General features: G+C 45.4%; 1 protein-coding gene across 1 annotated transcript; it reads left to right on the top strand.

The window, feature by feature from the left end:
- Positions 1–3,184: 3,184 nt before the first annotated feature.
- Positions 3,185–9,294, top strand: LOC115171734 (myeloid zinc finger 1). The gene is made up of 2 exons (XM_029728824.1): positions 3,185–3,529; positions 7,618–9,294. The coding sequence occupies exon 2, from the start codon at positions 7,623–7,625 to the stop codon at positions 8,793–8,795; it is 1,173 nt and encodes a 390-aa protein (XP_029584684.1). The 5' UTR covers positions 3,185–3,529; positions 7,618–7,622; the 3' UTR covers positions 8,796–9,294.
- The last annotated feature ends 4,433 nt before the right edge of the window (positions 9,295–13,727 follow it).

Here is a 13,727-nt window from a genome sequence, read left to right as displayed (position 1 = left end):
TCACCTACTCTGCATCTCACTAAGACACAACGGTTGGAACCAAAAATGTGGACTCATCGGACCAAATGAGTGCGAGGAGCAGGCACAGGACGTACTGGGCTATGGTGGCGCACTGGAGGGAGAGTGCGCGGAGCAGGCACAGGGTACACTGGGGGCGATGAAGGGATGTTCGCCCAGGTAACCATACAAGCTAGAACCACCACTGTTTGGGAGGTGTCTGTTTCTAGACACTCTAATTTACTTGTCCTCTTGCTCAGTTGTGCACCAGGGCCTCCCACTCCTCTTTCTATTCTGGTTAGAGCTAGTTTGCGCTGTTCTGTGAAGGAGTAGTACACAGCGTTGTACGAGATCTTCAGTTTCTTAGCAATTTCTGGCATGGCATAGCCTTTATTACTCAGAACAAGAATAGACTGACGAGTTTCAGAAAAAAGTTATTTGTTTCTGGCCATTTTGGACCTGTAATTGAACCCACAAATGCTGATGCTCCAGATACTCAACTAGTATAAAGATGGCCAGTTTTATTTCTTCTTTAATCAGAACAACAGTTTTGAGCGTTGCTACATAATTGCAAAAAGGTTTTCTAATGATCAACTAGCCTTTTAAAATGATAGCTAACACAACGTGCCATTGGAACACGAGTGATGGTTGCTGATAATGGGCCTCTGTACGCCTATGTAGATATTCCATAAAAAAATCTGCCGTTTCCAGCTACAATAGTCATTTACAACATTAACAATGTCTACACTGTATTTTTGATCAATTTGATGTTATTTTAAATGGACAAAAAAATGTGCTTTTCTTTAAAAAACAAGGACATTTCTAAGTGACCCCAAACTTTTGAACGGTAATGTATATGTCCTTTATTGTTACAATACATCTTAACAACATGTTAAGACCTGAGCCAACTCCCCGTGCGGAGCGAGTGACCGAGCAAGCACCGTGTTATGCGGTGATACGCACTGTGTCGCCAGTGCGTACTCACAGCCCAGTGCGCTCGGTGCAAGCTCCTCACCGTTGCCGTGCTAGAGTTGGCCGGCAGCCAGGGAGAAGTGCACCGGCTCAACGTATCTGGTCTCCAGTGCGTCTCTTCGGCCCAGGTTATCCTGCACCTGCTCTACACACAGTACCCCCTCATTCACCAGCACAGCCCAGTTCGTCCTGTATCAGCGCTCCACCCTTGCCGGGATATAGTCAACATCGAGCCAGGACGGGTTGTGCCAGCCCTAAGCGCCAGACCTCCAGTGTGCCCCCAAGGCCATTTTTTAAATTTTTGTCATTTAGCAGAGGCTCTTATCCAGAGCGACTTACAGTAGTGAATGCATACATTTCATACATTTTTCCCCCCGTACTTGTCCCCCCGTGGGAATCGAACCCACAACCCTGGCATTGCAAACACCATGCTCTACCAACTGAGCCACACGGGATCTCTAGAGGCGAAGGTTGAGAGCCGTGCGTCCTCCGAAACACAACCCAACCAAGCCGCACTGCTTCTTGACACAATGCCCACTTAACCCGGAAGTCAGCCGCACCAATGTGTCGGAGGAAACGGCGTACACCTGGCGACCGTGTCAGCATGCATGTGCCCGGCCCACCACAGGGGTCGCTAGTGCGCGATGGGATAGGGACATCCCTGCTGGCTAAACCCTCCCCTAACCCGGACGGCGCTGGGCCAATGGGACTCCTGGTCACGGCCGGCTGCGACAGAGCCTGGACTCGAACCCAGAATCTGTAGTGGCACAGCGATGCAGTGCCTTAGACTTGGGAGGCCCTCCGCAAATTGATTTTAACAAACAATTGGTCCCCCAAAAATGTGGCCCTCCGTTGAATTTCAAAATCCCGATGTGGCCCTCGAGCCAAAAAGTTAGCCTACCCCTGCACTAGATGTTGGAACATTGCTGCGGGGACTGGCTTCCATTCAGCCAAAAGAGCATTAGTGAGGTCGGGCACTGATGTTGGGCGATTAGGGCTGGCTCGCAGTCAACATTCCAATTCAACCCAAAGGTGTTCGATGGGGTTGAGATCAGGGCTCTTTGCAGGCCAGGCAAGTTCTTCCCCACAGATCTCGACAAACCATTAACCTATGGACCTCGCTTTGTGCACAGGGACATTGTCATGCTGAAACAGGAAAGGGCCTTACCCAAACTATTGCCACAAAGTTGGAAGCACAGAATGTTTTGAATGTCACTGTATGCTGTAGCGATAAGATTTATCTTCACTGGAACTAAGGGGCCTAGCCCGAACCATGAAAAACAGCCCCAGACCATTATTCCTCCAACAAACCTTACAGTTGGCACTATGCATTGGGGCAGGTAGCATTCTCCTGGCATCTGCCAAACCCAGATTTGTCCGTTGGACTGCCAGATGGTGAAGCATCACTCCAGATAATGCGTTTCCACTGCTCCAGAGTCCAATGGCAGAGAGCTTTACACCACTCCAGCTGACACTTGGCTGTTTGTATGGTCTTTATTAACTCAAATGTTTTTTTTTACATTGTTGGCAAACTGATATGTGACACGTATTAATGCCAAAATAACATGCTAAACAGGTGGTGCTCAAAATAGGTGGGGCTCTTCGTATTATTTATTAAAATAGTGATATTTAGGCATAGGGTTAGTTGGTGGTGCAATTTCTTCCTTTCCCCCTTCCTTTTAAATTGTTGTATCACAAAATGTAACGTGATCGACCACACACTACCGTACAGTAGGTGGCGGCATGCACAAACAAAGTGAGCGAACGCCACGATACCAAAGATGAAGAAGGCCCAGCAAATATTGTGGATATAATGATAAGATACATGTCTCTCTGCCCTAACAATGGGAGATGTTGTCAACAAAGGGGCACAGCGGGTTGTCTAGCTCCCACCTATCCTTTCTTAGGATTGGTGGATACATCTCATTATTGTAAAACATTTTTGAATATTCGATGAGGGTTGTTCCATGTCAAACGTTTGAATTCAATAGAGAGCGATGCTACGCTACTAGCCTCATTACATGAATATGCATAACCATCTCGAGACAACTCCGAAATAGTTTTTTTTCTCAGTGGCCGGGATGCCACTTGTCCTATTTATATCAGTACACTCGTAGCAACTTAAGCACTACTAACTTCTATTCCGATCAAATAAACCTTAAGTAGAAAATAAGCCATTATTTTGTTGTTGTTGCCGAATTCGACACTCCACACAAAAACTATTGCTTGGTGGGCGAAACAACGCTACCTGCTGGAGGGAGACAGTTTTTTTGCGGAGTTGGGCCTCTTCCTCTCTGGTTCGTGTCCACCCACCAAACAGTATCGTTTCCGGAATGTTCATGCCTTCGGAAGGTTCAGAAATCTTGGAATTTGATAGCTAACCATTCACTGAAAACAATAACAATTAACTTTGACAGGTGGTTTCGTCATGAGGATCTGGTCAGTTTTGTTTACGCTCGATGCCTCTCGTGTGGACTTGTTTTGCAATCTTGCTAGCCAACAACTAACAAGTCAACAGACTATCTTCCAGCTGATCAAAACAAGGTCAATTGACGATGCGGTGAGTCGAGAATAAACTATTTTACTAGCCGTTTCTAAACATTTAGCTTAGCGACATTATGACAAATATACAACGGTTATGGCTTTCGGTCATATTAGTAAATTAAGTACATGCGCGATAATAGTAGTTTACAACTTTAGTACTTTTCCGCACAGTTCCACGCAATGTGGATGTTGTTAAAAGACCCCGCCCTCTCGGCAGACTCAGCAAGCCGTGGAGAAAGTGCGTTTTCCATAATTCACAACTAGTCCACCTGAAGCCAGAACCATGTCTTACCCAAATATTTATATATACACTAGAATATTGATTGGGGGCGCTGTGTTCAAGCCAATGTGCGTGCCTCCATCTTCGCAAAAATATTTATATAAAAGACTGATTGGGGGCGCTGTGTTGAAGCCGACGTGCGTGCCTCCATCTTCGCACTTCCTCACAATTGTTAAACATATATTTTGGAAGCTATATAAATGCATTTATTAACGTCTACATTCGTTTTCGCCACGTTTATTATATTACAGACACCTTAATGCATAATTGTAAATGATTTTATATGAGCACATTTTTTATTGATTACTAATGTTAATGTCCCCACTACAACAACAAAAAATACTTAAATACACTGAACAAAAATATAAAACGCAACATATAAAGTGTTGGTTCTATGAGCTGAAATAAAAGATCCCAGAAATGTTCTACACGCACAAAAATCTTATTTCTCTCAAATGTTATGCACAAATTTGTTTACATCCCCGTTAGTGAGCATTTATCCTTTGCCAAGATAATCCATCCACCTGACAGGTGTGGCATATCAAGAAGCTGATTAAACAGCATGATCATTACACAGGTGCACCTTGTGCTGGGGACAATAAAAGGCCATTCTAAAATCTGCAGTTTTGTTACAGATGTCTCAAGTTTTGAGGGAGTGTGCAATTGGCATGCTGACTACAGGAATGTCCACCAGAGCTGTTGCCAAATAATTTAATGTTCATTTCTCTACCATAAGCCACCTCTAACAAAATTTTAGGGAATTTGGCAGTACCTCCAACCGGCCTTACAACCACAGACCATGTTTATGGAGTCCTGTGGGCGACCGGTTTGCTTCCCCATGGTGGTGGTGGGGTTGTGGTATGGGTAGGCATAGGCTACGGACAACAAACACAATTGCAAGGTATCTGTGACCAACAAATGGATATCTGTATTCCTAGTCATGCAAAATCCATAGATTAGAGCCTAATCAATTGACTGATTTCCTCATATGAACTGTAACTCTGTAAAATCTTTGAAATTGTTGCATGTTGTGTTTATATTTTTTGTTCAGTATACATGTCATTTTGTCCTTGAAACATTTGACTTGAAATACTGTAGAGTTCCATTCATTCCGATGGAGGACTGCTCCTTCTGGGAGTGACAATATGGCCGACCGGTGTCTTCAAAGCCTCTCATTGGACAATACATTTAATCAGCAGTCCAGGGTTTAAATCAGTGTTGTAGTAGTACACATTGAGTGTCTTGGTCTTGTCTAGTTGTCAGATACATTTTTACCTGGTCTCGGACAGTGAGGACCTGTAATTTCAGACCAGCGGAGTAAAAAGCCCATCATTAACAGCTTCCATTCAGTCAGCGCATAAAAACGCTTTGCCAGGCCAAATATATATACTCCTTTCTTGAAACAATATCTTGTTGACTATTGAAACATGGGATTCCTACTTTACTTGTAACATTACTGTACTTTCATTGAAAAAATCCTTAAAGTTTGTTTGAATTTCCTTGACTCTCTGGTAGGGAAGAGTGGGGTAAATTGTTGACTAAGTTGCATGCTTACTATTAGTAAGGGGAGACAGGGAGAAAATCTATAGTAGACATGTTTGCGCAGTGACGAACCTATTGGACCCCTAGGCCTTCAGTGTGACAGGCTGTTGATGCTGAAAGGACAGCAACCATAATACCAGCACACTCATGTAGGAGAGTGCACTTTTGTAAAACACAAAGGGCCAATGATGTAGTGGAGGCTATATGCAGGTATATGACCTATACCAACTTTGTCCCTTATGAAAAAATATTGCAGTCGGAGTGCAGTATAACTGCGGTTATTCTGCAATTACTGCGTCCAAAATACCACAGTTGACTGCAGTTTCAAAACGGCAATCTTATTTTGTAAGGGGTTTTCAGTGGGCATTGCCTAAACTCACTTCTTAATCCCTTCGGTTGCATATCAAAGTAGTGTAGCGGAGGTGTACAGAGTATTAATTATGTAGTACAATAAGGAAATCATGCACAAAGTTGTCTACACAATTGCAAAGCACGTGAAATATATGCACATGCGCGCATTACACATATCCTAGTTTCAGCAGAATATAATCTGCAGGCAGCAAGAGCGCGCAGCTCTCAAACTGGTTGTTGCATGGAGCAGCTCACAGAATAATTACATTGGTAGCCGGTAGGGTAGGAAAGACATTTCAATTCATGATATCTAGCAGTAAATGCTAACTAAGGCAACAATGGGTATGCAAACCAGGTATTGAAAAGGTTTGGTCCTTAGTCTTGGTTAGTAGGCTATTTACGATGTGCAATTCAGTCATCATGCCTGTTTGCATGAACATTTATAAAGGCTTTCCCAAAAAACCTTTCCAATTAAATGTTGACTTGCCTACCTGACAGAATGATTTAATGCTGATTTGTATCAATGGGGAAAGCATTTGTTTTGCTCAATTGAATTAAAGGGCAACTACACCCTCCAACAATGTATTTTTTTTTCTTCCCAGACCTAAAAAATAAAATAGTCTCCTGATGTGGTTTAAGTATTGTTGTGGACTTAGAACATCACATTTGTGTCGTTTTCATTTATTTAAAGTGTGATTTTAGATTTTTAACAAAGTGGTGCAATTCCGTCACACAGGACCCACTTCTTTAGGCACCACTGCATAGGGCCGATGGAAAGACACTAGTCCATTCACTCTGACATATTAAGCCAGTAGGTCCCAATCATAAGAATAAAAAAACAAAACCTTTAGGCTCAGCATTTCCCAATAGAAATGTACAACTATTACTTACCATTGCAAAAAAACTTTTCATGTTCAGCACACAAAGTAACCCGTGATCTAAAGTTTAAATGCAACAATGTTTCACACACAAGTTATTTTCAAAGAGATGGCTAACAACAGCAAGCTCGCTGCAATAAAAAACAGTTCCACTCACCAGATGATCATTTCAAACTTAACTTCATGTTGAAAGTAATTATTTTAAAGGGGGAAGCTAACAAATTAACAACAACATTATCTTCGATAACACCTGCTGCATCCGCTGCAAACTATCCTACAACAAAAGCTAGCTAGCTAGACCGTGGTAAAACTACTGCTCGCTATTGCACAGTGACCTGTTGGCCTTCCGAAAGGCAGAAGTTTCCATACGTTTTGTTAAATCATCCCACCCATTACAATACAATGTAATTGGTTGATTCAACTGTCACTCCAAAATGTTGAATGGCAGATGCCTTTGACAAAATTACTGTCATGGTCTTGAATTGAACTCACATTATTCTGGTCTTGACTCTGTCTCGGACCTCTCGTCCCCCTCCAAGTCTCGGTCTTGACTCGGTCTTGATTCGCTCCGGTCTTGGTTTTAGGTGGTCTTGAACCCAACACTGGTTTATATCACAGGAGGTTGGTGGCCCTTTAATTGGGGAGAACGGGCTTGTGATAATGACTGGAGCGGAATCAGTGGAATAGTATCAAATATATAAAACACATGGTTTCCAGGTGTTTGATGCCATTCCATTTGCTCTGTTCCGGCTATTAATATGGGCAGCCTCCACTGGTTTATATACATACTTGGTGCTACCACGGGTTTTCTACAAAGGTAGAGTTTGTTTTGCAGGCCCTGTCCCATGTGGGCGGAGTTGCCCATTTTAGACCATTCCATTGGCCTTTAAGTGAAATCTCCACCCAACCTGGTAATCTGGCCATGCGAAACAAACTGAACTCCACCATTGAATAAAGGTTAAATAAATAAAACATTTTTACAGCTGATTGTGGTTATGAAATGTAAACAAGATGCTTATGTCATGTGTTCTAATACCATTTGTTTTGTCCTAGTGGTGATGGCCTGGGAGATGGACAGCTCACACGGACCAGGGTCACCCCAAAGAGTTCTGCCCAAAACTGAACATTCCGAGGTCGAACTGGTCTCCAGAGGTCAGGAATCCATCCCTACCTCATGTGTCAAACAGGAGCGGACAGAATTATTTGTTACGAACCCTGAGCCTCAGAGGCCAATGCACATCAAAGAGGAGGAGTATGAGACCACAGTCACGCCCCTTTTATTACTTACCAAACAGGAGAGCCAAGACAAGGAGATTCCTGACTCTAAACCAATGAAACTTGAGCTTCACGATCCAACCAGCCAATCATGTACAGCCCGAGAGGAGGAGAAAGCAGAGCTGAAGAAGTCTGGAGGAGTGTTCCATCCAAAGAATTCCGGTCTCCCTAAGCTTCAGGCCCCCTCTCAGCCCTCGGCAGCTGCAGGCTCCAGTCCTGTGAGTAAGGAGGAAGGTGAGACGGAACCAGAGGTACAGGAGGACCAGGGCACTGGAGACTGGCTAGCCCCCGTAGAGGACGACGAGGCCCTAGGTGAGTCCCAGCGTCGACGGGGCTTTGAGTCCGCCAGCCGTTCTCTTTCTTCCATCCTGGGCTCCGACTTGGAGTCAGATGACAAGGAGGGGGAAGAGGACCCCACCTGGGCCCCTGCCGACCCCCAGACCCTCCAGGACGACCCAGACGCTGACATACCCGCTCTTCGAGAGGCGTCCTCACTGTGGCACAGGAAAAGAACATCATCGTCACGAGGTCGAGACAAAAGAGGTAGAGAGGGAGGTAGAGGTGGTGTTTCCTCGTTTCCAGAACCTAAAAAGAAGCCCAAAAATTTTTCCTGCCAGGAGTGCGGGAAGGCCTTCATGTCCCGCCGTGACCGGGAGAGGCACGTTCGCACTCATAGCGGGGAGAAGCCATTTCCCTGCCCCAGATGCGACAAACGCTTCAACGACAGTGGGAACATGCGTAAACACATGCTGATCCACTCGGGGGAAAGGCCCCACCTCTGTCCAGACTGCGGCAGGGGGTTCTCAGAGAGGGGGAATCTCAGCAGGCACAGGGCCCACATCCACGGCAGTATGCCCAAGTCCGAATGTGAAGACTGTGGGAAGACGTACATAGAGAAAGGAGGTCTGGACCGCCACATCAGATCTGGAGCCTGCTCTGCAACAAGAAAAACATGACATTTATAAATGAAAAAGGGGCCTACAATTACAACCCAGTTTCCAGCGATCAAACTATCAAATATGGATAGCGACTTAACAGCCGGTGACAAGAGCTCGCTGGGAGAGTTCGGTGATTCCTTACTTGAAGGTATTTTTCGCAGCATTAGGGGGTGGGAAGTTTCATGAATCGAGAGAAAATATTGACATTATGAAAAACAGTGCGTATGAACTGAGAAACTGTAGAAAAATTCATATAATAGATGAAGAGAAGATCTAGTCTATATTTGTATTCTACTTCCTATCAATACCTAAAAAATATATATATTTTCAGCCATTTTATTTTCGCAAGACTCAGTAAAATGACAAATGGAAATGGATAAGTGAATTTCATTTAAAGTTTGTCCTCCCGAAGAGAGCTTTCTCCGTGAGTGCCTTTATGAGTGGAGACAGAGAGAAGTGCTTTGTGAATGTGATGATCTGTACTTCACTGTTAAAGTAAACAATCATGGATCAAGAACTGTGTATTTGTGTGTTTCTTAAGTCTAAGGCCTGGATTCACTGCGCGTTATAGCACAGTGCACTATAAGTGACTTTAAAGTGCAGTTTACACTTGAGCTGAGATGCAGTGTTTTTCATAAGTGCCTTTTAAAAGGCACATTGTCGGCTTCTGTCTAGTGGGCTGCGCTAGACAGCCCCCTTCCCTGTAGCTCAGTTGGTAGAGCATGGTGTTTGCAACGCCAGGGTTGTGGGTTCGATTACCACGGGGGACCAGCACAGGAAAAAAAAAAAATATATGAAATGTATGCATTCACTACTGTAAGTCGCTCTGGATAAGAGCGTCTGCTAAATGACAAAAAATGTTTAAAACTTTTTTTTTGTAAAAAAATGCTATAACACCCCTTGCATTGAATCCTGGCCTAAATGTTGTTTCCCATGTCCACAAGAGAAAGGTAACTTGCCTATACACTCCTGGTACAAGGTATACACTGAAAGAGAATAAAGGTTTTATGAGTTATGGATCTACACTACCCCAAGTGAGGATCGAGATACCAGAGAAAAGTTGAATGAATTACTAACCAGTGCATTAGATTCAGCCAAACATGAGATGCTTTCGTTGAAACAGTCACGTAAAGGGTCTTACATTGTCTAAAAGTAGATCAGTAGGGAGCTGGGTCGTATATTAATTTGTGCATACCGTAGCAAAACATTTTGCAACGGAAAACAAAAAGAGTTCAATATTGGTCTCCCCGTTTTGTCATATTTGCCCTTTCTTCAACCTCGAGTTGTCAAACGTATCCAACCGATCATACCCATCCAAACACGAAAACACGCAGAGGATCCGCCCTAAATAAGCAGTCAGTCCTCACTCAGGGAGCCTGTACAATAACAGATGTAGGATTTCTTCATTTGAGCCAGTTTGCTACAGCAGGAAAATAATTCTGCAGCAACAGGAAATGTGAATTATTATGTGGATTATAATTAATGGACTGTTTTTCTAGGGTCTGACATTTTTCGTTAAGGCAAATCAAGTCTGACATTTTAAAGTGGAAATTACAAACATTTGCCTTTTTATTTACTTAAATACACTACAAGTTTGCCAACAAAAGTGATCAAATTAAGATCCTACATCTTTACAACTGGTTTTGGAGTTATAGTCGGGAGACTCACTACAGCTACATAATCTCTCCCTCTCTTCCCACCTGCCCTTCTTCCTCTACCCCTCTCCCTGATCCTGCCTCAAGTCTACTAGAGGCTCTGCTGTTGGCTGTGGTCTTTCCTGGAGCCATAGGCTCATTCTCTGATTGGGCTGTGCTCAGGTCAGGACCGGAACTTTGGTAAAGGACTTGTGGTTGGATTTGGTGGCAGAATTAGGAGTAGTTTCAGTCACTGGCTGCCCTGCTGTCTAGGACTGAGATGACCCTTGACCTTTAGTGCTGACCCTAGCAGTAAGGTCATGTTGTGGAGGTGGTTCTGGGGTTTTGACTGACGGCTTGTTCTTGTTCTCAGATTTGCGAAGCCTCCTGGGTCTGGGTGGTGTAGCTTTCTGTCTAGGTTTGGTGGCTTGTGTTGCAACGTGGTGGTAGGTGTGTTTAGTGTAAGTGTCATCAGTAGTTTGAGGGGTCCTGCTGGTGTGGCTGTGGTCTGGCTCGTCATGGGGGCGGAGGATACGGCAGTGGCAGGTGGCTGGATTGAAGGTGTGTCAGGTTGTTGGGTGAGCACAATCATGATAAACCCCCCCCATCAGTTTAATTGGAACCCCGATACAAAATCTGACCAGGTGCTGCCTGCTGTGTTGGGGGTTTCCCTTGTTTGGGTAGGGCAGGGAAGTGGACGGGTCTCTCTCCCCCCTCTGGTCGTGGTAGAATCTTTGGGCACCTGCGGCCTTTAATCAGTTCCTCAGCCCGCTTGGTCTGTAGGGGGTCAGGGTGAGAGGTGTGGTTGTGTGCCTCCAGGAGGGCCAGGTTAGTGTAGTCTGTATGGCTTCTCACTCTGGTGTAACTTCCAGAGATCTGCAGACCAGTGGGCCGAGAGAACTTACGCTGGCACAGCTCACACATTTATATGGCGATCTCCAGTGTGAGTGAGCTTGTGGGATGCCAGGAGATGTGTCCGCTTGAAACTCAAAGTGCAGAGGTCACATGGGTACGGGCACTCGCCGTTGTGCATTCGGCAGTGCAGCATGACCTCATAGTCCGTCTTGAAGCTCTTCCCGCCGTAGGGGCAGGGGTGTGCGCGCTCCAGCCGGTGACGGAGCTCGTTGATACAGAGGCTGCAGCGGTGGGTGCTTGACGCAGCGGAAACCCTTGGAGCAGTGCGGGCAGAAAAACGTCTGGTCCACCTGGTGTGTCATCTGGTGACCGCCCAGTACCTCCACGTGAAGAAGCCGTTTGTGGCAGATAGAGGGGGGAAGAGGCTCGAAGGCTCGCTTCCCAGTGTGTGTGCTCTCATGGACAGCCAGCTGCACCGGAATGGAAAAAGCCTTACCGCAGTCAGTACACATAAACAGTTTAGGCTTGGGTGGAGCGCGTTCTTGCCTCTCTCTATGGATGCGTAGGTGGCTGTTGAGCCCCTCGATGCGGTAGAAGTGGTTGGGGCATTGAGGGCAGCCGTGGGGCTTGACGATGCTGTGTTGGCGGCGGTGCTTGCTGAGAGAATCAGGGCGTGTAAAGCGCTGGTCACACACATTGTAGGCTTTGGCCCCACTACGAGTGAGCAGGTGGGAGGCCAGACCCTTCCTCCCCTGGCCTCACTCTGTGTCTTCTAAGATGGCGGCGCAGGACCAACTCCTTACTGAAGTTCTTAAAGCACTGTGAACAGTTAGGTTCTCCCTTCTTCCTGGGTCTCCAGGACCTCCTCTCCCTGCTCCTCCTGATCATCCCCCAGCTCCTCCTGATCATCACCCAGCCCCAGGTCCTCCTTTCTGGGATTAGCTAGCTCCAGGGTGCCCCGGCTGGAGGGTCGCTGGCTGGCCGCCACACCTTTACATGCCTCCCTGAAGATGATTGTCAAGCTTGACGTTTACCATAGTGAGCTCATACTCCAAGTCTTGCAGCTGCTTTCACGAAACAAGATACAGCTGTCACCTCTTCATCAAACTCCAGAGTGTCCTCCTCATCGCTCTGCTTCTTCTCTTGGACCGCCTGCATTAGCCCTACAATGGAGAGATGTAATTACAGTAGCTAACGTTAGCGAAGTAGTTCAGTAACATGTTATGTTGTATCATTCAGCAAGCACAAGTTATATTCTGTAAAAGAAAACAGAAAAATTTGGAGAAATTAAATTACAAATGTACCATGCACAGCATCACCTGGAACATGGTTTGTATTTGGTACCACAGCTGCAGTGTTATGGTTATTGAGCTGGTCTGTGAATGAGCCGAGAAGGCTCTCAGGTTCATTCTCCCCGCTGGTCTCTCGGTTTGCCCGTCTCTCCTCCAGTCGCCGCGTCTGAGACTCCTTCTCGGCACTCTCTCTGACAAATTGGGCCACACTGTTATTCAACCACAACAGGATTTCGCCGTGACATGTCTATGCAATCTTTCATATGGCTTTCAAAATCTTGCATGTTATCGAGGCCCGATTGTGGTATGAGGGTAGCTTTGACAGTTGTGCTTCCAGTGTCTTTGATGGCATCATTGCCGTTTAAATTAGGTCATGTATGCTTTAGCAATGAAGTTCTCATCCGTCAGTCGTTTAGACCCCTATAAATGAGTGAAACCACAGTTTCTGCGCTGCCTTTCTTTGATAAAAACACTTTGGTCATCGGCACCTCCATTACCAGTAACGTGTTGAATGAAAATGCTTCTTCTTCTTCTTTGGATTAAAACGGAGGTTGGCATCCAACATGGTGCATTACCACCCCCAACTGGACTATAATATAAATTCATTATACTTTGTGATACAAAAAGGGGAAAGTGGAAAAATAAATAAACTAACCCCCACCAAAAAATATATGCAAATATAAAACAACTAACCTTAAAAACCCACTACCCCATTCCACTACTTTGACCCTATCTGCTCCTGCACCATGCCAATGGCCTGGGAGGATGGGACACCACCAGTCAACACACCCTGTAACTCTTCTGATGTCAAATTTTGCATACCCAATACTTCTCTGCAGCTGCCACCGCAACATCTTTTTTCGGTGATTTACGTTCCATTTCTGCAGTACAGTTGATAACCTATGAACGCTAAGAAGCCAACCATACTGATGCATATATCGCTTGTTGGCATTTCCCTCTGTGCTGGCACAGATCTATTACTCACAGGGATCCTCTCAGGATCCCTCACCCTTGACCCATCCTCTTCTACTTTCTTCACTGCCTCAGCATTCGTCACCTTCTGCACTACTCTGACTCTAGCCATCTCAACCTGCTTCTCTCTCACCAGACACATCTGATCCCCAGCAACGTGGGCACCTCTACAGTTGACACACACAGGACTGACAGTG

The sequence above is a fragment of the Salmo trutta genome, chromosome 3, assembly GCF_901001165.1.
Source record: "Salmo trutta chromosome 3, fSalTru1.1, whole genome shotgun sequence".
Taxonomy (NCBI): domain Eukaryota; kingdom Metazoa; phylum Chordata; class Actinopteri; order Salmoniformes; family Salmonidae; genus Salmo; species Salmo trutta.
The sequence above is the reverse complement of the archived record's forward strand: the minus strand, read 5'-3'. Positions and strand labels throughout refer to the sequence as shown.